We start from the raw sequence: 26,771 nt of genomic DNA, 5'->3' as shown, positions 1-26,771 counted from the left end.
GCCTCCTTCAGGAGATGGACTGCGGCTCTCGCTTCTTCTATGCTCTGGAGAAAATGAGGGGGGCCAAGAAACACATCACCTGCCTTCTTGAAGAAGACGGCACCCCCCTCACGGATCCAGAGGAGATGTGTGGGAGGTCCCGTGACTTCTACACAAGCCTTTTCTCCCCAGATCCGACCGATCCTGGCGCTTGCGGGGTGCTCTGAGAGGAACTCCCCACAGTCAGTGTGGGCGACCGAGACCGGCTAGAGCTGCGTCTCACCCTGCCCAAGTTCACGGAAGCCCTCCGTCGCATGCCCACCAATAAATCTCGGGGCATGGACGGGCTGACCGTGGAGTTTTACCGCGCGTTCTGGGACATCCTCGGCCCAGACCTAGTCACTGTCTGGGCTGAGTCCTTGCAGAGCGGGGTCCTCCCTCTGTCGTGCAGGCGAGCGGTGCTCGCCTTGTTGCCGAAGAAGGGGGACCTCCACGATTTACGAAACTGGCGTCCCGTCTCACTCCTTAGCACGGATTACAAAATCGTAGTGAAAGCAATCTCGCTGCGGCTAGGGTCCGTGATGGCGGACGTGATCCACCCAGACCAGACCTATACTGTCCCGGGTCGCAGCATTTTTGAAAACCTATTTCTAGTCCGAGACCTTTTGGAACTCGGGCGGAGAGATGGTCTGTCGTTCGCCCTCCTGTCTCTTGATCAGGAGAAGGCGTTCGATAGAGTAGACCATGGGTACCTCCTGAGCACTCTGCAGGCGTTTGGATTTGGACCTCAGTTTGTGAGTTTTCTCCGGGTGCTGTACGCCTCCGCGGAGTGTTTGGTTAGGCTCAACTGGACTCTGACCGAACCGGTCAGCTTCGGGCGAGGAGTGCGGCAGGGGTGCCCCCTCTCGGGCCAGCTCTACGCTCTGGCGATCGAGCCTTTCCTCTGTCTCCTCCGCAGAAGGTTGACAGGGTTGGTGCTGTGAGAGCCGGAGCTGCGGCTGGTCCTGTCAGCGTATGCTGATGACGTACTCCTCATGGTCCAGGACCCGGGCGACTTGGCGCGAGTGGAGGCATGCCAGACCATCTATTCGGCAGCCTCCTCGGCCCGAGTCAACTGGGTCAAGAGCTCTGGCTTGGTGGTGGGGGACTGGCGGCAGGTAAACTCCCTCCCACCCGCGCTTCAGACCATCCGGTGGAGTGCGGGTCCACTGCTCTATCTCGGCGTTTACCTTTCCACCATGCACCCTTCCCCGCCAGAGAACTGGCAAAATTTAGAGGGCGGGGTGATAGAGCGGATCCGGAAATGGATGAGGCTACTCCGATGTCTCTCCCTCCGAGGGAGAGCACTGGTGCTTAATCAACTCGTCCTGTCCACGCTCTGGTACCGGCTCAACACCCTGGCCCCGGCCCCGGATTTCCTGACCCACCTCTGGAGATTGATTCTAGAGTTCTTTTGGTCAGGAATGCACTGGGCCCCTGTTGGAGTTCTTCATTTACCCCTGAAGGAAGGACGGCAGGGCCTGAAGTGTCTGCACACTCAGGTCCACGTTTTCCGCCTCCAGGCCCTGCAGAGGCTCCTTTATAGTGCAAGTAGTTCGACATGGAGCATATTGGCGCACGCCTTCCTGCGCCGCTTCCAAGGGCTCCGATACGACCGGCAGCTCTTTTATCTTTGTCCGAGAGGTTTTCCGCGAGACCTCTCCGGGCTGCCGGTCTTCTACCAGGACCTCCTCCAGACCTGGAAACTGTTTCTAACAACCAGGTCCGTGGCGGCCACCACGGCAGCAGATCTCCTCACGGAGCCCCTGCTACACAATCCCCAACTCCGTGTGCAGGTGGCGGAGTCCCGCTCGGTGTGCCAGAGGTTGGTCCTGGCGGAAGTCACGAGGATCGGAGACCTCCTGGACTATGACCGGAGAGACTGGCTGGATCCCCTGATGCTCGCTCGGCGCATGGAGCTCTCCAGCCCTCTTACCCCCCGGCGCGTACTTCAGGAGGTGAAGGCTCCACTGCTCGGGCTTATGTCAACTGAGCCTTGCGCAAGGGTGCACCCCGCCCATCCTCTACCCCAGGCCCGCCGGACCTTTCCATTGGGCCCCTACCCTGCCGATCCCAACAAACCCCTCACCCTTTCACTGCAAGCCGGCTGCGTGAACTGCAGCCGGTCAGTTTTCAAATCACACCACGGAAATATTTATACACACTCATGCTTCACACCCTTCATGCCCACACCCTGGTGTCCCGCCCCGATACAAAGTGGCGGGACCTCCTGCCACCTTTGGAGGGTGAGCAACCTCGGTGGGCCAACCTGTATTCCACCTTGGTCCCGAGGCCCGTCGGGGACATCAGTTGGCGGCTCCTTCACGGAGCTGTGAGCACGGGCGTGTTTCTGACACGGTTTACCCCCATCCCGGATACTTGCCCTTTTTGTAATGTGAGGGAAACCCTGGCGCACGTATATTTAGAGTGTGCCAGATTGCAGCCCCTGTTCCGGCTCCTCACAAATCTCCTATTATGTTTTTGGTTGCATTTTTCCCCTCACCTTTTTATTTATGCACTCCCCATCCGTGGCCTCACAAAGTCACGGGATCTCCTAGTTAACCTCCTCCTGGCCCTGGCTGAAACGTCCATCTATAAAACCAGAGAGAGGAGGTTGGCCGATGGAGTTTCCTGTGACTGTGGGGCTGTTTTCCGATCCTTGATCCGTTCACGTATCCGGGCGGAATTCCTCTGGGTGGCATCCACCGACTCCCTTGATACTTTTGAGGAGCGGTGGGTGCTGTCCGAGGTTCTCTGCTCGGTGTCCCCATCCGGGTCCCTTTGTCTGACTCTTTGACTGGGGGAGAGAGTAAGGGACTCCAGCCCCAGCCATTGCTGCTGCGGACACCACCACCCTAGAGGGGTCCTTTCACACATGGGTGCACGTGCCCCCCCCGGATTGTCCACCCCACAGCCTGCCCCTCTTGTTGGGTGCTTTCAGAGGAGGGAATTGTTGGTGACACTCGGGCGTGGCGCCAGGTAACTCGAGGGGGTGGAAGACCACGAGAGTCGATGAAGCCCCATCGCTCTGAGCCACCAGGTAACTCGGAAGGGTGGAGGACCACGGGAGTCAAGGAAGCCCCCCGCTCTGGGCCCAGGCAAGCTTGAACACTTCCCTCCCCTGAAGCTAATGAGAAAACAATTGTGAGTGGTTGCTGTGTTACACATTGCATATGCTGCTGTTTTTACTTTGTAAGTGTGTTATGCAAATAAAAACATCTTTTGCTTCAAAAAAAAAAAATTACTCTCCTGTAGCCATCTGGCCCGACCCTGTCACAATATGTTTATGTAGTACTGCAATAAAAGAACAGACGACATATTCACAAATAAGTATGAAACAACTAATCAATGTTAGCTAATGGGCAGCAAACCAGTAAACAGCATCCTTAAGGAGCACAGTTTAATGTAACCTCTCTTCCCTAAATATTTAAAAAAAAGTGTTGAAAGTATTTGTAGTGGTCCACAAATAACCCTATAATGATTATGTTTCTGATCAGAAAATTATATCAATCATTTATATATGTGATAATGTCACAGTAAAAACAACATGGGATTGGTTTAGTCTTTTGCAAGAAGTAACACTTCCCTGACCTTCCCACTCCCCCCGCACATTCTGTGTCCGAGTGTGGGTTGCACTCCTCCTACCCTCCTTCTTGCCCCCCATCCTTCTGCAACTCCTAAATCTGCCTCTTGCTCCCTACAATGCCCTGTTCCTGCTCATTCTCCCCATCGACTTTTCACATGGTCTCTGCTGCTTCGCATCATCCCTGTGCTCAGTCTAGCCCTCTGAACCACAGAGTGGCAGCTATTTTGCCTGTGGGCATGGCCTCAGTCTTACTGAAAACAGGGGGAAGTGGAAGCCACCTTTATTAAGTATTATTGTAGCTGTGTTGGTTCCAGGATATGAGAGAGATACGTTGATGAGGTAATATCTTTTATTGGACCACAGGGGAGGAGGAAAAGGGTATAGGGATGTGAAGCCAAGAACATTAAACTGTGTTGAGGATGGGTTGGAAAAGCCAGAGACATCAAGGACTCAGGCTTTGGGAGGAGGTAGGCAGGGGAAGAAGGGTCTGTAACCACTAGCACACACTCACCTCAGAATCTACAATAGAACTCTGGATTCCTTAGTCTGAACATTCCTCTGCTTGGTCAAAGAGACCTGAAGAAGAGCTCTGTGGAGCTTAGAAGCTTGTCTCTTTCACCAACAGATGTTGAACCAATGAAAGATATTTCCTCACCCACCTTGTCTCTCAACTTTATTAAGGCAGCCTCATTTACATATGCAGATAGACTGTAGGGAAATGACAGCCATCTTGCTGATTTCAGCCCTATTGACAGTAATAGGTGATGGTAGCCATTTTGAATAAGGGAGTTGGCAGCCTCTCATTATGTTTTCATGAGATAAGTAAAAAAACACCCTAGATCATTAGAGTCTTGATAACATCACAAGAGCTGGCAATACTTCAGACGGTCCTGCATTGGATGAACAGATAGTTTTTCTGCATGTGATGCATTTAAACATCAGGTTTAAATGGTGGTAGAGTATTTGCAGTGAAGGGATCTTTATCCTGGAGTTTTCTCCCACATTCATCTGACAGAACTCAAGATGACCTTCATCTCATGCTGAGGAGCCTCTATCTATGTTCTTTGGCTTTTTCTGGGGTGGAAAATTGCATGAATATGAGTAGCTGGACGTGGAGCTCTTACCACAGGATTCTCTACTAACTTGGCCCTATGGCATTGATATAAAATCCTGTAATAGCAGATGTGTCAGCCCCAGCTCCCCTCAGTTCCTGTGTCCTTGTTCAAAATATAGGCGCTCTGAAAGCAAGCAGTGATAGAGGAAAGCTGATAGAGATCTAGCTACCGATATCTATGGTAACCTAATTGTTTGGACCAGGGGTATCCTTTTTTAAATCATGCTCCACCTTAGCATTTTTTTTACTTTGAGGCACCCCCACAGTAACCTCTTACTACAGCAAGAAGGATACTGCCTCCTAGCATTGCTAATGCATTTGTTCTGGAGATACCAAGGTAACCTTCTGAAACCTTTATGCTGAAATTTTCCCAATTAATATTAAGTTGCTAAAGATAAGGGTACAAAAAACCCAGCTTAGTTTTCAGGTTCGAGCCTCTAGTCAATTACAGAAACTTTATTTAATAGAAACACCACTAGATGATGCTTTGAATTACCAAACCAAACTTTATTCAAAAGAAAAATAATTAAGAAAACAAGCATGCGATTACCACTGACACTAAACTACAATTATATTTCACTCAAAGATGGAATGGTGTATCAATGGGTGATTAGTCCACTTACAACAGAATGAAGTGCAACCTTATAATCCTGGAACCTAACAGTACCCTTTTGATGTTAATTGGAGCTCTCCCCAAATTAACAAAACTACTCCGTGTGTAATCCTTTATAATAATAATTAATTGCCCCTAACCATTATGATATTTCTGCCAGCTTCTTATTAGTTCTTTACATTGGTGCAGATGTTGATTTAAATAATATGCAATGTCCTTTCCATACTATCAATATAAGTAGTATTTTAATAAAACAAACTCACAATTCTCAAAAACACATATTAAAAACCTTTCTCAAACCAGTTACAACCAAAACATAGCCACAACATACTTTAGGTCATGTCTTGCTAACTTCTATTTTCCTGTCTTACTGTCTTCAACTTATCTAGTTTTTATCTAACTTTTGCTCACACTAGCAAACTCAATTTCCCATACTTTTCTACAGTTAGGCTAACTTTAGGCCAAAGCCTAATTTCTACTTAACATTTTTTGTAGGCTACACCTAGCAAATTACTCAAAATGCAAGTCAAATGATACCGTTAAAACACTCCTAACCTGTATTACTGCTGCCAATGTCATTTGATGTTTAGATGGCATTGTTTGCTCAGATCAGAGGTGCCAGGAGGACTGCAAAAATGAAGGGGAGGGGACAAGCACCAGGTCACAATGCCACTCACTCAAATTTAGACAGCTCACCGTGCCTACCTGAAAAGTTTGATGTGCCCCCCAGTTGAGAACTTCTGGTTTAGTCAGATTCTGTTCAAGGGCATTCTTCCAACTGTTTGGTTGAGAAGCTCTGGTGTCTCCAGGCTTTGAAACAGGGGCTTAAAATTTGGCACAGGGGGTCTGTGGTGCCAGGGATATGCCTTTAGTGATCCCCATGGAAAACTGCCCAAATTTGGTCAAGTTATGAGCCCCTAAAATTCAAAGTTTGTGTAGGCACAGTAGAGATTTGTTCGAGTTTGATTCAGAAGTTTTCATCTGTACTGAACCTGTGCCATCCCAGGGCTGCAGGGTCTGAAGCAGGACTTTCCTTGCAGTTGGTTCTGCTAGCAACCAGAGGCTGCTGAGGTGCCAAACACAGGAACTGGAAGCAGGAAGACTTTCTCTCTCCTGTACTCTTAATCTTAATACTCTCCTTCTACTGCCCAGGCAGTGAGAAGGGTGAGGAGAAAGCAACATAACTGGAATGCTGAATAGAGAGGAGCTAAGTCTAGAGGGTAGCAAAGGGGGAGACTGGAACATGGAGACACGGGGCGGGAGGAAGGGCGTATAGAGATGAGGAGCCAAGGAAGAGCCAAGAAGGGAAACTATGATGAGGATGGCCTGGAGAGGCCAGGCCCATCAAGGACTCAGGATTCAGGAGATGAGCAGGGAAAGAAGGATCTGTAACCACTAGAGCACACTCATCTCGGAACCTACAATAGAACCTGGAATTCATAGTTCTCTGCTGTCAGCAAATGGCTTTGAATCCTGCTGACAAAATGTGTGCCTCATCCTCATTAGTTACTCTGTTAATTCAAGTGGCACATGTCTGTGTTGTGGAGCTAAAGTTTCTAACCTTGTTAATTAACTATGTGGGAGTCATTATGGTTCTGTATGATGGAATATTTTTTCCATTTTTTTAAATGTAGGAAATTACATACACAAAAACAATTACATACACAAAAGAATGATAAGGTTGCAAAGTCAAGCACTCAAAAGTTAGGAAATGCCAGAATTAAGACTGACCATTTTTAATTGCATGATCACATACTATTTTTTCCCCATTCAGGGCACAGGATGGATGGTGTTCAGAGAATTAATCAGGGTTAAGTAGTTAATGAGGCTGTTGTCTGTATAACACCTGCTTCACTTGTTGCAGAAGTTAGAAGGTGCTTAGCAAGTGAGGCAGGAGATTGCAGGAAGAGGAAATACGGTCTTGTAGTTTAGTCAATTGAATACCACCCTGCAGCTTCCTCCTCCTCCTCCTCCTCCTTAATTCTGCCTGGGTCTAGCTGGGGGGGCATTGAGAGAAACAAAAAATAAATAGTGCCCCTACTCTCCATTTAGGTGCCCAGCACCACAATGGCCTACAACAGGTGGTAGTCACAATAGCAGGTTAGCTCCCTACAGCCCTGGATGGCATGCCCATCAGATAGAATCTTTGGAGAATTTAGCTGCCAAAACCTTAAAAAGTTGGTACTGAGCATGTATAGACTGAGCAATAGAAGGCACATCAGACACTTAGCTGACCCCTTTCAGGTTCTTACTTCAAAGCATGGAGGCACTAGAGCATCTCAACATGAAGGTTGTAAGAACTTTATCAGCATGGTTGGAACATCTTTTTTCCCTCATCTCGTTCTCAAATATAGCTGAACCATTTTTTTAAATACTTTCCCCAAAAATGCAGAATGAGGCAGATATCCAGCATAGAAAATTGCAGCCTGAATTGTTGCACTTCTTCAAAGTTATAAGCAACTGAAAACAGCATCTTAAAACAGTAAATGTTGAGCAAATTGGTCCCAAATTAATAAGATTTTGGTTCTTATTAGTATGTCACAAAAGGTGAGATCCACTATGAGATGCTTGGATGAGAGGTGTTACAGAAATTCAAAGTATTGTTATTTTATTAAGTCTTTTTTTCACTAATAGGAAGAGAAGGTTGCCAAAAGAAGGGCAGAACTTTTAGCAGAGCAAGCCAAAAAGAAAAGGGAGGTAAGAATAATATTATGGAAAGAAATTTAAAAATGGAAATATTTGATTTGGTCTGTATTAGGAATATCTAAAATGTCTATGATCATAATATCTAAGTGTTATTTAGAGTGACATGCAGTAGCAGTACTATAACTGAAGTTGTGAGAAACCTTTTGTCATAAATATAAAGGGAAGGGTAAACACCTTTAAAATCCCTCCTGGCCAGAGGAAAAACCTTTTCACCTGTAAAGGGTTAAGAAGCTAGGATAACCTCGCTGGCACTTGACCACAATGACCAATGAGGAGACAAGATACTTTCAAAGCTGGAGTGGGGAGAAACAAAGCGTCTGGGCCTGTCTGTGTGATGTTTTTGCCGGGGACAGAACAGGAATGGAGTCTTAGAACTTAGTAAGTAGTCTAGCTAGATATGTGTTAGATTCTGTTTGTTTAAATGGCTGAGAAAATAAGCTGTGCTGAATGGAATGGATATTCCTGTCTTTGTGTCTTTTTGTAACTTAAAGTTTTGACTAGAGGGATTCTCTATGTTTTGAATCTAATTACCCTGTAAGGTATTTACCATCCTAATTTTACAGAGGTGATTCTTTTTACTTTTTCTTCTATTAAAATTCTTCTTTTAAGAAACTGAATGCTTTTTCATTGTTCTTAAGATCCAAGGGTTTGGGTCTGTGGTCACCTATGCAAATTCGTGAGGATTTTTATCAAACCTTCCCCAGGAAGGGGGGTGCAAGGTTTTGGTGAGGATTTTGGGGGAAAGATGTTTCCAAACGGGCTCTTTCCTAATAAAATAATACCGGTTAGACATTTGGTGGTGGCAGCGAAAGTCCAAGGGCAAAAGGTAAAATAGTTTGTACCTTGGGGAAGTTTTGACCTAAGCTGGTAAAAGTAAGCTTAGGAGGTTTTCCATGCAGGTCCCCACATCTGTACCCTAGAGTTCAGAGTGGGGAAGGAGTCTTGACACCTTTCTTTTTCCATTATAATTTAATCAGATATTTAAGGCATTTTACTATTGATTGGGAACAAAGCTACATATTGGAGACTGTCCACAGAATATTTGTAACTGTGTTTTAAATTACTTGTAAACATGAACAATTCGGCAAGGTACTTAAGCGACATGCCTATCTTTGAGCACGTGAATAGTCCCATTAACTTCAGGTGAGGCACATTTTAAGCATCTTGTTGAATTGAGGCCATGGTTACTCTGAAACATGAAGTTATAATGGTTTATGCCCATACTCAACACAGTTACACAATGTACTAGAACTTTATTCAAACTCTCTTCCTCCTCATGGGTATTCTCAGTATCGTGTCAGCTAACAAGTTTGTTTATAACAAAACCCTGTCAAACTGCAAATACCAACGTGCTAGCTACAGTGCATTAGAAAACAGTAATTAAAACACATTTCTTTTATGTCAGCAGAATTGCACTCTACAACTGCATTCAAGCCATCTGTGTTTTCTGTGTTTTCTTTCCAAATATTAATCTAAAAGTTACTTATTTAGATTTTTTAATTAAGACTTCCATTTTCCAAAAAACAAATTGGAGTTTATTTTAGTTGTTCAGTTCATGTCATTGTTTATAAAAGTCATTATTAAAGGCATTTATGGTATTCTTCAGAAGTTTGTTTTTTTTCCAACATTCCCAACTGTGCGCCCAGATTCAGTGAACTTCTTCCCACTACCAAAATAACTAGTTACAATGATAAACAATGACAAGTGGCAAGGAGATGTGGAAGAGTGTGAAAATATTTAAGTTTTTGGTTTTTATTAAATATTTTCTGATAAGTCTGCACTTTGATTTCAGCAGCTTTTATAGATAAATACTGTATCTGGTTAAACCAGAAGCTTTATTTGAAGCTCAATTACTGTAAGTTGGTTAACATTTATGAAGAAAAATTTGAATTTGACTCAAAAAATCGTAACAAAATCATAACAAAACATGAACTATCGCTGAAAATAAGTCTTCCTCAGAAGCAAACTTTTTAAACTTCTCTATTTAAGCTGGTATGTCTTAGTGAAATAGTGTACTCTTTCCCCATCTCTGAAAACCATCTTTGCAAATTATTTATAAATTAAAACGGTGGACAAAAAAGGGGAAAGTGTGTGAGAGAAAATATTAGTTTCTTTCTTCTGAACTTCTGTACAGCAGGCATGAAACAGTTGAACATTTTATACTTTAGGCAGCAGCATATAGGGAAGTGGAGGAGGCAAGTGATGAAGAGGATGAAGATGAAGAAGAAGATATTGAAATGATTCTTGAAGAAGAGTTCCCAAAAGAGGAAGAGGTAGATGAAGAGGAGGAAGAGGAGGAGGCTGATGCTGCTGAACGCATGAAAAATGAAATTACAGAAAAGTATGAAACAGATAGTAATAATTTACAAACAGTACAGGTACTTTCTTCATTATCTACTTTATCAAATAACTTGGCATGAGGCAAGAAGTGCTTCCAGTTTTATAGCTGATTTAATTTAGTTGTCAGATTTCAAAGTTATAGTATTTGAGATCTTTATTTCCTTTTTCTGAGCTAATTAATGCAGGAGGACAGACTAGATAATCATAATGGCCCCTTCTGGCTGTCACATCTATGAATGAAATTTCTGAGATCCTCATTCAGGCAAAATTCCTAATGAGCAAAATCCTGAAGTTCTTCTAAAGTTTTCACTAAATCTCATTGCAGGCAATGGAAATTTTGTCTCCAGAAAGATGAATGGGGAAAAGGGGGGGGGAGTGCAAGTGTTCCAGGGGGACCATGCTGAGATTGCTCAATCAGATTGCCCTGCAAAGAATAGGGCAGATGATCCCCAAAATTGGTGGTTATTCTAATACTTAGAGTCACCAAGCCAGCAACAAAACAGCTGCTACAATACCTTACTGGTTACCCAGAAGCTAAAAACACAGGTTCCTTGAAACAATCCAGCCTTGGGCTCCCACCCAGACAGCCAAGTCAAATATGATGAGGATTACTGAAATTTTTGTTCATCATATAAAAGGTTCTACCAATCCCAAAGGATCAGACACATTACCCTTCAGGTTAATGAATATTTTAGATCTTACCCAAATACATACAGCCAATTTTTATTAACTAAACTAAAATTGATTTAAAATGAAAAGAGAGAGTATAGGTTAAACAATCATTATACATACAGCTATGAATAAAGTTCTTAGGTTTCAAAGTTGAGATGGTGAGCTTTAGAGTTGCAAAAAGTTCTTTCAGAATTAGTTCCATAGGTCCAATGTCTAATATCAAGGCAATCCAGACTGGAGCTGGAGACCTCAATCTTGCGACTCAGACTTCCCCTGATTAAGCTGAAGCAGATCTGAGATAACAGGATCAGGGCCCAAGAGTTCCTTTTATAGTTCTCTGGCAGCCTCTGTCTTGACAGTAGGTGAAGCATTGTGGCTTTGAAATAGATCTCCTATGTCCTAAGCATCACTGGTAATTAACTACATGGATTAGCATAAGGCAACGTCTCATTTCCCATCATTTACAGGTAGATTACTACAGACTTCAAAGAGAAAGAAAAACAATGATATTACTACATTCACAGTTAATCTAAAAGTTAACATCTCCTTTTGATCTCTGAATTAACAGAATACATCAACAGACAGGAACCTGTTACATTGTCAATCTCTAACAATATATATGTAAACACATACAAAATGCAATCATTATCTACAGCTATGTCTCTAAATGTTCAATCTGGGTCAATTAGCCTGCTAGTTGTGTAACCCTTTCTGGCTGTCTGTCACAGCTCTTTTAAAATCTGCAGAATAGTTTCAACTGGATTTCATATTTTATTCATCAATGACTGAAACAGCCCCTGACATAAATTAAATTTTCAAAAAACAATTTATTTTCTACAAATATTAGTATTTAAATATATTCTTATTCCCAGATCGGGTCTTTTGCCCATTACAAAGTTGAGTGCTTCCTAGCACAAAATTCTAATTCTAAGATTTACCATTAAGTGACACCTACTGCCACTGTAACTATGTTGACATCCTCAGGCTTCAATTACTTTTTTACCAATTAATGGATTAGGAGTCTGAATAATCTCCTAACACTCCTTGCATTTCAGGGAGGATTGAGTTGGGGAGAAAGGCCATTGTTTTACACCCAGAGATACACACTTCCATTAATTTGTGGGGAGACTAACTTTAAAGTGAAGTTCGAAACTGAAAAGTGGCTATGTAAAAATGTCATTTTCTTACTCCGCTGAACTGCTTCCTGCAGTGTAACCCTAGTCATGTCTCCTTGCTTTAAGGACAAACATAATTTTCTATTGCTGTTACTCTTTGTCATGGTTATGGGGTTGATTGCAACTCTGCCCCCTTTCTGAGTGTAAGATAACTTTGCAGGATGACAGTTAAAAAAACATTATTCTCGTAAAAAAATATGATACCAAATCAGAGAGAGACAATCAAAATTGAACCTTTTAATGCCTTTTATGCAGTGACTTGTTTAGACTCCTTCAAGTACATTAAAGGGTCCAGGTGTAACTAATGGAATACTGCATGTTTTTTGAAGGTAGTATTTTTACAGATCCACATTCCTCTTCCATTCTCACCACTGAAGTTTAGGAGTACATTATTTGTTTTATTAGTATCTTGGTGACTAAGTTGGTCAAAAAGGAACAAGTAGATGAGAATGTTGGTAATTATTGTCTCAAGAGGTGCATACGCATCAGTTACTGGAGAGATGGTTTCTGTTTTAGTATTTTGTGCTGCATAGCACCCTGCCTATGATGGGTTGAAGCAAAGACTCCAGAATATAGACTACATAAATAGTAAATTTAAGAGCCACAATTACAGGTTAATATTTTCCTCTTACTGTATCTAACTCTCATTTTAACTTATTCAGAATTTATTTTCCCATTATTACTGATACCCAAGAAATTTTGTTTAAACAGCAGGTTTATTTATTAATAAATAATTTATTCTTCCTATCTTCTTCATTCATTATTGCCACCACTAGGTATTGTGGCATCTCAGTCAATTATGCAATAGTAAATTTTGATATCAAAACACTGGATAGCAGCCTCCCTAAAAGGATCAGACAGATGGAAGAGATTAATTAGAAAACAGACAATTTTTATATTGTAATTAAGTGGCTGAGTTGTAATATGTGAGCAGAGGACGGTGCAATGAATCTGCTGAGGCTCTTTTGACTCCTCACTGGAATGTAATTGGGCAGCCAGGAGGAGCAGGTCCCCTGTTATTTGGGAGGACAGTGGGCAGCTCAGGTTAGGGTTCTGGAGTTCCCTGTGTAAAACTGACAGGATTCATGTATAGTGTAGATAAGAACATGTTCATAGTGTCAATAAACAATCCACCGAACCTGACTCCACTATATCAAGTCAATCAAGAACAGAAACTGACCTGCTGCAAGCAGTGATGAGCTGCCAGAATCTTAACAACCGGTTCCCTATAAACAATGCTGATTTAAGGGATGTGTCTCTGTTCTGCCCCCTCCCACCCCCAGGCTCCATCCTGTCCTCCAGGCTCTCTCCTGCCCCCCATTCCCCCAGGCTCTGTCCTGCCCCCTCCCGCCTCTCCCCCCCAGGCCCGTTCTCCATCCCAGGTGCCTGCGGGTGGCGCAGGAGTCCTGCAGCCCTTGCATCAGTGGGGTCGTTCCCGGCATGTGGGGCGGCGGCTCCCTGCAGGCAAAGGCTGCCGTCTGCCCAACTCCCCACCGCAGGATGTGAGCACCCCCGAGCGGCAGAGGCCGGACAGCCCCACAGTGCAGGAGCAGGAGAGACTGGGGTCGCCCCAGCATGCCCAAGGCAGCCCCCAGCCATGGCACCAGCCGGCCCTGCCCTGCTCCTGGGTCAGAGGAGGCTGCTGCCACCAGGGGTCTGGTTCCCCGGCCCTATGCGACACCCAGTCACACGGTGCCTGATCTCCCTGCCCAGCGCAGCCGGTTGCGCTTCCTGGGCCAGGCAGGAAGCAGCATGGAGCTTGGCAGCGGCTCCTGAGCAAGGCGGCATCATATCGGCCTCTGCGTTGCTTCCTCTGGGCCCAAAATACTCCAAAGGGGACAGAGAGAAAGCAGGTTCATAGCCCATTCCCCAGGCACTGGCCAGCTAACCTTTCTGGGTGCATGGAGATGGGAGAAGAAGGGGAACATAGTGCATTGAGAGGTAGACCCCTCCCAGAGCCCTACACCATGCACCATCCCTAGTGCTGCGAGTCGGGACCCCCTTGGCCAGGGGGTCTGCCCCAGCCGAGCCCCAGCCTGGGTGGGACTTTCTGGGGCGGTGACTGCCTACCCAACTGCCCACCCCCGTTCCCCGTCCCCTGACCGCCTCCCAGAACCTCTGCCCCCTCCAACAGCTCCCTGCACCTTATCCAACCCCTCCTCCCAGCCCCGGCCCAGCCCCCTTACCATGCTGCTCAAAGTGGCAGGAGCTGCAGAGCTGCCTGGGGCGGTCCAGAGTGCTGGCGGCGCAGCACGCTGCGGCTCCGTGAGCGGGGGAGTGGCCGGGGGAGCCTCCGAAGCCGGGAGCTCAGGGAGTCCTAACAACCAGTTCTAAAGCTGCTTCTAAATTTAACAACCGGTTTGTGCGAACAAGCTCCAGCTCACCAGTGGCCACAAGTTACCAAAATGGACCAGGAGGGACTGGGGAACAATTTTTTATGCATAGATAATAGTTAAATAAGCAATGGGGGTCAGGTAAAATAGAAAAAAAATGACATTTCTCTGATTTTGATAAGAGACTTTTTAAAAGTTTAGCTAAATAGAGTTAGAGTCTCCAAAGTTAATGGAAATTATAGTTTTCTGATTTTATTTTAACATATTGTAATACTGTAATACAAATGTTAATAATGAAAACAGAGGAGTCAGATCTTCAGCTGAAGTCAATGGAGGTACATTGATTTACACAAGCAGAGGATTTAGTCCAAAGATCACTAATAGTTAATGGCAGTTATTATTCATATCACCCTTTATTACAACATTTGATCATGTTTATGATTTTTGTCATACATTATTCTTTCATTATTCAGGAAGAACTTGAAAGGTTGCTGATATCACAAATCACCATCAATGGAGGGCGAAAACCTCACATTGTACGTTACCAATTGTATAGCAAGTTGAAGCATCTAGTAGAAAATCGAGAAAGCATTTTTGAGAAATGTTACCCAATAAGTTTGCCACTTGCACGCAAGATGTTGGTTCTCTCTTATAAACATCCCAGTTCTTTTGGTCAATGGGACCCAATCAAGGTAATGTAATTAAATGGCTGAGGTATAATTTCAGGAAGTAATACTTGCTTGTCTTCTTTATGCCCATATAATTAAGATAAAATATTATGAAAAGCACATCACTGAATATTTTCAATAATGAGCACATACTATTAATAACAAGAATTGGTCAGTTTAGTGTTGTGTTTTAAGCACTGATTAATGATATTTTGTAAGATTTGTGGGAGCATTGAGCAGATGGAGGTTTGTGAACTAGTACAATCAAAGGTGGAGCTGAGCAAGAAAGAAATGTATGATACTTAGGACCCAGCAAATATAGGATAGCAAACAGGAAGTTCCTACAGCCTTGCAGGAGCAGTAGAGACAAGTGAAAGAGTTTTGGAGTTATGGGTGATTAACACAAAGTTATGATGGGTAATCTGGATGTAATTTTGCTGGAATGCTAGATGTGCATCTTGGTTTTGTGAGTGAGTAAAAAACGAGGAGCAGAGCTAAGCTAAGAAAAGCCCAATGAACAGGAAACAACAATAACAAAGAAATTCCTGAAGACGGGAGAGTAGAAAGATACAGTTGGAGGAGTGACAGCTTTGCAAGTGAGAAGAGATTCTTACATATCTGAGTTGCCAAAAGTAAATCTAAGAGAAAGCATGTCAGGAAGAGAACAATTTAACACTTGACACAGGTTAAAAAATTCTGTTAGCAGAAAGAAGCAGGTACTAGACTGTCTTTAGATGGAATCAAGATGGTGTTTTGTCAATGCTGTAGGATGCATGAAGTAGAAGATGATGACAATTATGGAGGAGAAAATAGGAGTGCTTTAGGATCAGATAGAGATGAGTACAATTAAGGAAGCCAAAGTCTTCATAGATCAGAAGGTATAAGATATGCCAATTGGCGATTAAATAATTATGTTTGAAGATAAGACAAGACTATGGAGGAGATAATGGATAACAAACCAGAAGGAGGAATGTGAGCACTGGAAGTGAATTAAGGCAGAATCCTAGTATCCTATGGAGCTAAGGCATGTGGTTTGAAGGGACCTGATACACTAATGAGAAACCAAGAATCTGAGAAGGGTAGAATGTGTAGTATGGCAGTCTGGAGCCACCAAAGAGTGGTGTTTCAATATTATCCTCTTCAGATGCATAGCTCAGGAATACAGTGGCATGGGGCCTAAGTATTACTGAGCAGCATACCCTCTGTCAGTCAGTCCACAGAACAGCACTTGTTTTTAATTCAGAGAATTAATTATTCTTTTCTTTGTTCTGACCAGAAATAGAGTAATGCTCTGGACATTAAATTGGGTATAGAATTCTCTCTTATCCCATCCGACAACAGTGGTTCCATGGATAGATAGTGTTATGGTACCCCGCCCCATATGGGACTAAGGAGGCAATGAATTCAGAAATGCTCCCATGACTGCCTAACCCTAGGACAAATATTGATAAATATTTATTAATAAAATGTCTGATAACCAGGCTCAATCAATTTATTAATCAAAGATTGATCTCAGCACAATACAGAAAGGTTAATACAGTATCAATCTCGAGAACAGTCTTGCATCAGTTACATTGTTTCTCTGTTCCAAATTCTGAACTTAATTTTGCTCATATTTATATTCCCTTTGTTTATGACAGATAAAAAAATCCACAGATTTTACACATTGTTTCTTATCTGGGGTTTGTGCATAACGTTCCAGATGTCAGTAGATTGTAGAGACATTTACACTACTCTACCTAGCATACAGTTCATATCTGACAAACCTCAGCAAAAACGTATTTCTTCCATCTGACAGATTCTACAAAAACAGAAGTTACAACAGTATAACTGCTAGTAGATTTCTACAATAAAGCTTAGCATAAATACAAGGCATTTGGGGAGTATAGTTTATAGTTATACAACTTAGCCTAAATACAAAGCATTCTGGGAATATATAATATTGGCTAACAGTCCTCCTACCCCTTTGTCACCTTGATTCAGAGCATCGGGAGAACACCTTTGATAAATGCATGTATGAAGCAGAGCAGCGTTCATATGGGATATTATTTTACCACAGCTTGTGAGCAAAAATACAAAAATATCAACAAAATCAAAAACATTAGAAAAAACAATTTAAGCCTTAAAGTAATCTTTGTCTGTATATTAGAAATTAATATGTCCAAGCTACCATCCTGTAGTAGATCTAGAACCTTTTCTATTTAGTGTATGTCACCCCTACTCTGAATTATGGGTGTGTCTTTTTGAACCAATAATGTTTTTAAATTTAAGGTTAGTGGATCACTGTGTACATTAAAAACCTGATATTTATTTCCCAACCTCATGCTGGTGATCTGGCTCACTTTGGATACTGGATTTATTGTGGTAGCTGGGAACAGGCATAATTGACCCACATGTATGCATGGGGAGAGAAAAAGGCATTCCAGGAGTACAGTTTGTATTTATATAACTTAGCCTAAATACAAAGTATTCTGGAAATATGATATTGGCTCACACATATCACCCTCCTTCAGTGTGTTTGTTCTTGGCCAACCTTCTGAATAAAAGATGAGCACTTCTGATTGGGGCGTAGACAACATCAGCCCACTTAATGGATGCAGTGAGTCCAATCTGCCCTCAAACTCTGAATAAGGAGCAGAGTTTCACAATGGGCTTAATCTGCAGCAAGTGAGCCCCTCGCGAAGTAAGTGCAAAGAAGCATTCAATTCCAAGGTATGTGAAGTAGCAATATGGTTATATTCGTGCTCCTTTATGTATTATCATCAGCTGGAACAGTTGCTTCTTAGGATACCTCCTTTGGGCTCAAGGTCTTACTAGTAATATGGTAAGGTTGGACCTCCTCGGGATACTGCTTGCTACATCCATAGCCTGTCCGTGAATCCACTGTCATAAGATGGGAGAGGAAAAAGATGTATGACAAAGGAGAATTACTTACTGATAATTGTGTCAGTCACAGAGTCCTCTTTTCCCATCCTACATGCCTCCCTCCTCCCCTTTAGATGGTATGCCACTGCTTGTATATTATTTCTCTTACTGTCTTGTATACCCTATCCTCCTTTCTGCTCCTGGAAGTTTCTCTCGCTCAGAAATGGTATTCTGTCTGAGGCTTATGTAATCAGGGGTAAGGTTTCAGAAATCATTGCTTCCTTCCAGTAGGAATTTCCATAACACTGTGTCCATAAATCCACTGTTGTAGGATGGGTGAAGAGGAGATGAAAAGAAACAGAAATATCAGTAAGTAACTTTTTCCGCTTTTGTATATGTTACAGCTAAGTGAAGGAGATGTAATCATGCCTTTCCAAAATCAACTGACTCCAAGCTTGCCTGTAATCCACCGACAATATATTTATTTCTTTTCAAGTAAAGAAAATAAAGAAAAATTTATGAAAAATCCCATTAAATTTATCCGTCAGCCAAAACCCAAGCCACCTGTGCCAGTTAAGATAGCAATTGTGGGACCTCCAAAATCTGGAAAAACTACAGGTAAGGTCCAGTATTTTCAAAGGGTAGGAGCTTCCCTTATAATTGGGGTTGTATGATACAATTAACTTAGGCTTGAATAGAGACTGGGAGTAGTTAAGTCATTATGCAAGGTAACCTATTTCCCCTTGTTTTTTCCTACCGCCCCTCCCCCCCCCCACTGTTCCTCAGACGTTTTTGTTAAACCCTGGATTTGTGCTGGAAATGGCCCACCTTGATTATCATACACATTGTAAGGAAAGTGATCACTTTAGATAAGCTATTACCAGCAGGAGAGTGGGGTGGGGGGAGAGAAAACCTTTTGAAGTGATAAACACCCATTTTTTCATGGTCTATGTGTATAAAACATCCTCACTGCATTTTCCACTTTATGCATCCGATGAAGTGATCTGTAGCTCACAAAAGCTTATGCTCAAATAAATTGGTTAGTCTCTAAGGTGCCACAAGTACTCCTTTTCTTTTTGCAAATACAGACTAACACGGCTGTTACTCTGAATCCTGTGCTAAGTGACTCTGGCAAGTCACTTAGGCTCCTGTGCCTCAGTTCCAGTGATGATTTTATGTCCTATCCGTTCCCATCCACTCCTTGTCTGTTTAGATTGTAAGGTCTTCAGAACAAGTGCTGTTTTTATAGTGCCTAGCATAAGCAGTTCTGATGGTGGTTGGGGCCTGTAGGTGCCACTATAGTACATATAATAATTCTCCTTATGTCTCTTACACTGAGAAATCCAATCACTGATGCAGTGGGAGGAATCTCAGGCTCATTTAATATAATGCTCCCATTATATATCTGGGTACACAATAAAATAGAAACAGCTGGTATAAAACTCCCCATTTGCCACTGGGAAATACCATGTTCACTGTTCCCACCTCTCATATAAAAATAGTAATTGTCAGTGCAGCCGAGTATCAGCCATCATATTTCCGGAGTGGTAAACAGGGAACAGAAATGCAATGAGGCTCTATATTGGGTGCTTTTTCTGCCCCTTTCAATACAAGCAGTTAGATTTCTTAATGTTAGGGCTGCTCTTTAATATGTGACTAGTATAGGCAACTTTCATGATTTGGAAAAAATACAGAAAGTCAAACATTCCAAGGAACCCCTTGACAGAGACTCATCTCTGCTTTAGTCATACAATTATATGATTCTAAAGCTTGCTTTTATAATAATTTTTTCATTGGTGTTTTAAAGATATGGGACTAGATTCACCTGTTCACTCTAGTTGCTTTGCTAGTTAACAGTTTATTTGAAACTAGTGTAATTAAAAGATAAAAAATACAATTAATTCTTCTTCAAGTGAAGGTCCCTATGGGTGTTCCACTTGAGGTGCACATTTGCTCCACATGCCTCGGACCAGAAGATTTTTAACATAAGAACAGCCATACTGGGTCAGACCAAAGGTCCATCCAGCCCAGTATCCTGTCTGCCGACAGTGGCCAATGCCAGGTGCCCCAGAGGGAGTGAACCTAACAGATAATGATCAAATGATCTCTCTCCTGCCATCCATCTCCACCCTCTGACAAACAGGCTAGGAACACCATTCCTTTTTGCTGGCAGTGTCATTGGTCTGCACCTGAGCCCTTCTCTTCATGCTCTGAACCAAGGGCATAAGAGACCATGCGAGCTAATGGCTTCTTCAGTTCCTTTCTCTCACCCTTGATCTGAGAAAAACTTATTTAGTGGCTGCAGCATTAGCTAGCATTCCTGTTCAAAAACTGTAGTTAATTGTAAATAGTTTTAAAACCTGTTTTTAACTAGTTTCTAGTGAGAGTAGTTTTTAGACACCCCCAAAAAACTTCCCCTGTACATTATGCTACCAGTAGTACCTCAGAGTTACAAGCTGACCAATCAACCATACACCTCATTTGGAACTGGAAGTATGAATCAGGCAGCAGCCAAGACCAAAAAAAAAAAAACAACCAAAAACCAATACAGTACAGTAGTGTGTTAAACGTAAACTACTAAAAAAGATAAAGGGAAAGCAGCATTTTTCTTCTGCATAGTAAAGTTTCAAAGCTGTATTGTCAATGTTCATTTGTAAACTTTTGAAAAAATGACCATGTTTTGTTCGGTTAAAAATATTTTAGAGTTATGACCAACCTCCATTCCCGAGGTGTTCCTAACTCGGAGGTTCTACTGTAGTATGCCAGGATCCCAGTATTCAAGATCTGCCTGGCCTGCCTTTGGGCTTTCCCAGTCAGCAACAATCACGGCATGAATACATGCTTAGAAGAAGATTCCTGATGGACTGTACAATATGGGGCCCCAGTCCAATCCTGACCCATTAGACTTCCGTGTACATTCACAGGCACTGGGAAATGCCCCTTTGAGCATAGTGATCTCTGGTTCCAAGGATAATGAGAGCAGGGCTAAAGACCTTTCCAAGCAGAGAGATGAGGAAGGTAAGACCAAACACTCTGTGATGGAATGCTAAAGGTATATTATAATGTACAGCCAGTAGGCAGCGCTGTGTATAATCTACACCTTATCTGAGCTGGCCACAGCCATACCTGGGAATGTGTTAAAGTATCTGAAAGAGAACACATCTTTTGTATCTGTTTCCATGATGGAAGTTCTATAGCCAGTCCAAATCTGATATTTAATCCTGACCTGCTAGCAGCAGCCCTGCAACCAACTATGTATGAGGAATATATGACACACTCTTAAAAGAAATGTGAGATATCCCCCTCTCTAAGTCTTCATCCATACAGAAGACTTCCCCTCCAACAAATCATGTGGACTCCACACACCATTACAAGAGTGTCATGCGCTCACAAGGAGCGCAGTACTGATTTTGCAGTACAGAGAGGCAAAAGTGCCCCAAAACCATCCTTAGCCAAAGGGGTGGGACCATCCTAGGACAGGCAAGGTACCAATGTTAAGAAAAAAGGAGTCATCAGTACCGAAGACCATGGTCCATATGAAGCCAGTACTTCTGGCACCACCAAGGGACAGAAATCCAGTCCACTCTCCAGAATCAGGGGCTAGCGAGTGTACTGTCCAAAAGGACCTTATTATCTATGCTGCCTATGCTGTTGGATCCAGTCCTGACCTGAGATGTCCTCACACCATTGGTTCACTTTTGACTGGTACCGTTGACCAGTCAAGGCATAATAAAACCACCAGTACCACCCATCAATATAAAAGCCTCCTTTTCTTCAGCCCAGCATCTCCCCAATCCTGGACATCTGGGCTTCTCCCCTCCAATCTGCAGCTCATGCAGGCATATCAAAGACTTGGTTCCACATGCCCTGCTACACCGCCTTTGTTCCCACTTGCCACCAGATTCTCTGTCTCTGTGGCAGCAGTCAGTTGACAGTTACACTGTTCCTGCTCCTTTTATTTCTACTTTTATTTTTTCCACTTTTTTCAGGCCCTGGTGAGCTATTCTATTTCAGGATTCTTTCCTCCTCCCTGGGTCAGTCTTAAGCTTAAGTTTAATTCACCCTGAGACTCTGCTGCAGCATCTCCCTGCTGGCTCCTCTGTCCCTATCCAGGCATGGCAGAGGCCAAGAAAGCACCAGATCAAATCCAAGCAGTGCTCTATTTGTGAGGTAGCCTTCCTGGGTTCAGAAGTCTATAGGCTGTGCCCAGGCTGCACCCAGCTAGCTAACCCTAACTCTGTTAGTTCTTGCGGCTAGGAGTTGGACAGGCATATGGGATCCCCTACTCACCAAAGCAGCCACAATTCCAGTGTGAAAAAAATGGATCAGGAAGCACAGAGTAGAGCAGGGAAAGTCTCTGTAGATGACGAGAACTCCAGGCAGCTGACTCGGGGAGCAAGTCCCAGGGGATCCCTGTAGAACAAAGAGGGGAGGCTTGTGGGACCACAAATTCTCACCCCTGTGTCTTAAAGTGGGTCCTGAATACCCTTGGTAAAGAAGCAGGACTCTTAAACAGCTCCCCCTTCCCAGTTCAACCAGAAAGACTCTAATAGCAAGTACCCCCCTCACCCTCTTGGGGGAATGGGACCCAGCATGGGAGGACTCAGAGGGAGAACTTTTCAGAGGGCTTCAGGCACTATGAAAGGCAAGCTGCAAAAAGCATCACCAAAGTGTCAGGGAGCGCCTACTCCTGCAAAGCATGCAAAAAGAGCAAAGAAATCTAAAAAGGAAAAAAAGCACAGAAAATCCAGGAGGTACAAGTCCTTGGATGCCTCTTCTTTCTCCCCCTCCTTCATTGAGGGCAAATCTACACTAAAGTGCTACATCAGCGCAGCTGTACTGGTGCAGCTGTACCACTGTAGCATGTTTGGTGAAGGCATGCTAAGCTGACAGGAGAGTGCTCTGTCTCCTGCCAACATAGCACAGGTATGGACAGTGTGAAACTTGCATCACTCGGGCGATAGGAGTATGAAACCCTTCCCCCCGAGTGACATGAGTTAAATCAATTTAACCGATAGTGTAGACCTGCCCTGAGGAAGGTGAGGTATCAGACCCTGACTACAAACAAGACCAGGGGAACACACAATATAGGGTTCTCCCCCCCCCCCCCCCCCGAGAAGTTTGAGGCCATGGGTAGAAAGGTTTTCTCCTTGATTCAAGTCCAACCTGAATAGGTTCCTGAGAGCAAGGCTCAGAGTAAATTTCTCTCCTTGAAATTCTCTGCTGAATATTTCCCCTGCACTCCTCCTTCTAGTATGTGATCAGGGATGACTGGAACAGACTGATACGGGCAAGCACATTAATAAAAATGACCTCCAGTTCTATAAGATACAGGAATCAAAGCCCCCTGTCACAGAGACCTGCAGGTAGACATAGTTGTAGCATCTCTAGCAAGGGATATGATCATTCCCTCAGAAGCAGAGTTCATAGAATCATAGAATATAAGGGTTGGAAGGGACCCCAGAAGGTCATCTAGTCCAACCCCCTGCTCAAAGCAGGACCAATTCCCAGTTAAATCATCCCAGCCAGGGCTTTGTCAAGCCTGACCTTAAAAACCTCTAAGGAAGGAGATTCTACCACCTCCCTAGGTAATGCATTCCAGTGTTTCACCACCCTCATAGTGAAAAAGTTTTTCCTAATATCCAATCTAAACCTCCCCCACTGCAGCTTGAGACCATTACTCCTCGTTCTGTCATCTGATACCATTGAGAACAGTCTAGAGCCATCCTCTTTGGAACCCCCTTTCAGGTAGTTGAAAACAGCTATCAAATCCCCCCTCATTCTTCTCTTCTGCAGGCTAAACAATCCCAGCTCCCTCAGCCTCTCCTCATAACTCATGTGTTCCAGACCCCTAATCATTTTTGTTGCCCTTCGCTGGACTCTCTCCAATTTATCCACATCCTTCTTGAAGTGTGGGGCCCAAAACTGGACACAGTACTCCAGATGAGGCCTCACCAATGTCGAATAGAGGGGAACGATCACGTCCCTCGATCTGCTCGCTATGCCCCTACTTATACATCCCAAAATGCCATTGGCCTTCTTGGCAACAAGGGCACACTGCTGACTCATATCCAGCTTCTCGTCCACTGTCACCCCTAGGTCCTTTTCCGCAGAACTGCTGCCTAGCCATTCGGTCCCTAGTCTGTAGCTGTGCATTGGGTTCTTCTGTCCTAAGTGCAGGACCCTGCACTTATCCTTATTGAACCTCATCAGATTTCTTTTGGCCCAATCCTCCAATTTGTCTAGGTCCTTCTGTATCCTATCCCTCCCCTCCAGCGTATCTACCACTCCTCCCAGTTTAGTATCATCCGCAAATTTGCTGAGAGTGCAATCCACACCATCCTCCAGATCATTTATGAAGATATTGAACAAAACCGGCCCCAGGACCGACCCTTGGGGCACTCCACTTGATACCGGCTGCCAACTAGACATGGAGCCATTGATCACTACCCGTTGAGCCCGACAATCTAGCCAGCTTTCTACCCACCTTGTAGTGCATTCATCCAGCCCATACTTCCTTAACTTGCTGACAAGAATACTGTGGGAGACCGTGTCAAAAGCTTTGCTAAAGTCAAGAAACAATACATCCACTGCTTTCCCTTCATCCACAGAACCAGTAATCTCATCATAGAAGGCGATTAGATTAGTCAGGCATGACCTTCCCTTGGTGAATCCATGCTGGCTGTTCCTGATCACTTTCCTCTCATGCAAGTGCTTCAGGATTGATTCTTTGAGGACCTGCTCCATGATTTTTCCAGGGACTGAAGTGAGGCTGACTGGCCTGTAGTTCCCAGGATCCTCCTTCTTCCCTTTTTTAAAGATTGGCACTACATTAGCCTTTTTCCAGTCATCCGGGACTTCCCCGGTTCGCCACGAGTTTTCAAAGATAATGGCCAATGGCTCTGCAATCACAGCCGCCAGTTCCTTCAGCATTCTCGGATGCAACTCGTCCGGCCCCATGGACTTGTGCACGTCCAGCTTTTCTAAAAAGTCCCTAACCACCTCTATCTCCACAGAGGGCTGGCCATCTCTTCCCCATTTTGTGATGCCCAGCGTAGCAGTCTGGGAGCTGACCTTATTAGTGAAGACAGAGGCAAAAAAAGCATTGAGTACATTAGCTTTTTCCACATCCTCTGTCACTAGTTTGCCTCCCTCATTCAGTAAGGGGCCCACACATTCCTTGGCTTTCTTCTTGTTGCCAACATACCTGAAGAAACCCTTCTTGTTACTCTTGACATCTCTGGCTAGCTGCAGCTCCAGGTGCGATTTGGCCCTCCTGATAACATTCCTACATGCCCTAGCAATATTTTTATACTCTTCCCTGGTCATATGTCCAACCTTCCACTTCTTGTAAGCTTCTTTTTTATGTTTAAGATCCGCTAAGATTTCACCATTAAGCCAAGCTGGTCGCCTGCCATATTTACTATTCTTTCGACTCATCGGGATGGTTTGTCCCTGTAACCTCAACAGGGATTCCTTGAAATACAGCCAGCTCTCCTGGACTCCTTTCCCCTTCAAGTTAGTCCCCCAGGGGATCCTGGCCATCCGTTCCCTGAGGGAGTCGAAGTCTGCTTTCCTGAAGTCCAGGGTCCGTATCGTGCTGCTTACCTTTCTTCCCTGTGTCAGGATCCTGAACTCAACCAACTCATGGTCACTGCCTCCCAGATTCCCATCCACTTTTGCTTCCCCCACTAATTCTACCCGGTTTGTGAGCAGCAGGTCAAGAAAAGCGCCCCCCCTAGTTGGCTCCTCGAGCACTTGCGCCAGGAAATTGTCCCCTACGCTTTCCAAAAACTTCCTGGATTGTCTATGCACCGCTGTATTGCTCTCCCAGCAGATATCAGGAAAATTAAAGTCACCCATGAGAATCAGGGCATGCGATCCAGTAGCTTCCGTGAGCTGCCGGAAGAAAGCCTCATCTACCTCATCCCCCTGGTCCGGTGGTCTATAGCAGACTCCCACCACTACATCACTCTTGTTGCACACACTTCTAAACTTAATCCAGAGACACTCAGGTTTTTCTGCAGTTTCGTACCGGAGCTCTGAGCAGTCATACTGCTCCCTTACATACAGTGCTACTCCCCCACCTTTTCTGCCCTGCCTGTCCTTCCTGAACAGTTTATAACCATCCATGACAGTACTCCAGTCATGTGAGTTATCCCACCAAGTCTCTGTTATTCCAATCACGTCATAGTTCCTTGACATCACCAGGACCTCCAGTTCTCCCTGCTTGTTTCCAAGGCTTTGTGCATTTGTATATAAGCACTTGAGATAACCTGTTGATCGCCCCTCATTCCCAGTATGAGGCAGGAGCCCTCCCCTCACAGACATTCCTGCCTGTGCTTCCTCCCGGTATCCCGCTTTCCCACTTACCTCAGGGCTTTGGTCTCCTTCCCCCGGTGAACCTAGTTTAAAGCCCTCCTCACTAGGTTAGCCAGCCTGCTCGCGAAGATGCTCTTCCCTCTCTTCGTTAAGTGGAGCCTGTCTCTGCCTAGTTCTACCCTAAGGAACCAATAGATAGAAATTGGAGGCCATTTTTAAGAAAGATTTTGAGCCCTCCTTGGACACCCTCAGAGCATCCCTAACAGCTACCTGCTTTGCAAGGGATCTGTCTTCTGACTGGAAGATCTCAGAACCCTAAAGGACAGAGATTGTCTTCAATTTGGCTCCATTTTAAAGAA

General features: G+C 44.1%; 1 protein-coding gene and 1 long non-coding RNA gene across 7 annotated transcripts in view; one reads left to right on the top strand and one right to left on the bottom strand.

Moving 5' to 3' along the window:
- The window catches only part of AK9 (adenylate kinase 9), a 241,372-nt gene that overhangs the window by 171,016 nt on the left and 43,585 nt on the right, over positions 1-26,771 (top strand). For 4 of the 5 annotated variants that reach the window (XM_048844821.2, XM_048844820.2, XM_075126638.1 and 1 more), the window contains 4 exons: positions 7,966-8,028; positions 10,206-10,415; positions 15,031-15,249; positions 18,495-18,708. In XM_048844821.2, coding sequence (XP_048700778.2) covers positions 7,966-8,028; positions 10,206-10,415; positions 15,031-15,249; positions 18,495-18,708 — 706 coding nt within the window. The remainder of the gene's footprint in view (positions 1-7,965; positions 8,029-10,205; positions 10,416-15,030; positions 15,250-18,494; positions 18,709-26,771) is intronic. The other variant, XM_075126637.1, reaches the window with a different exon arrangement.
- The window catches only part of LOC125634296 (uncharacterized), a 56,155-nt gene continuing 45,565 nt past the window's right edge, over positions 16,182-26,771 (bottom strand). For both annotated transcript variants that reach the window (XR_007355863.2, XR_012667635.1), the window contains exons 2-3: positions 18,260-18,412; positions 16,182-18,108 (exon numbers count right to left, since the gene is read on the bottom strand). This is a non-coding gene — a long non-coding RNA (uncharacterized LOC125634296). The remainder of the gene's footprint in view (positions 18,109-18,259; positions 18,413-26,771) is intronic.

Source organism: Caretta caretta, chromosome 3 (assembly GCF_965140235.1).
Source record: "Caretta caretta isolate rCarCar2 chromosome 3, rCarCar1.hap1, whole genome shotgun sequence".
Lineage (NCBI taxonomy): Eukaryota > Metazoa > Chordata > Testudines > Cheloniidae > Caretta > Caretta caretta.
Note: the sequence above shows the minus strand (reverse complement) of the source record. Positions and strands in the feature narration are given on the sequence as shown.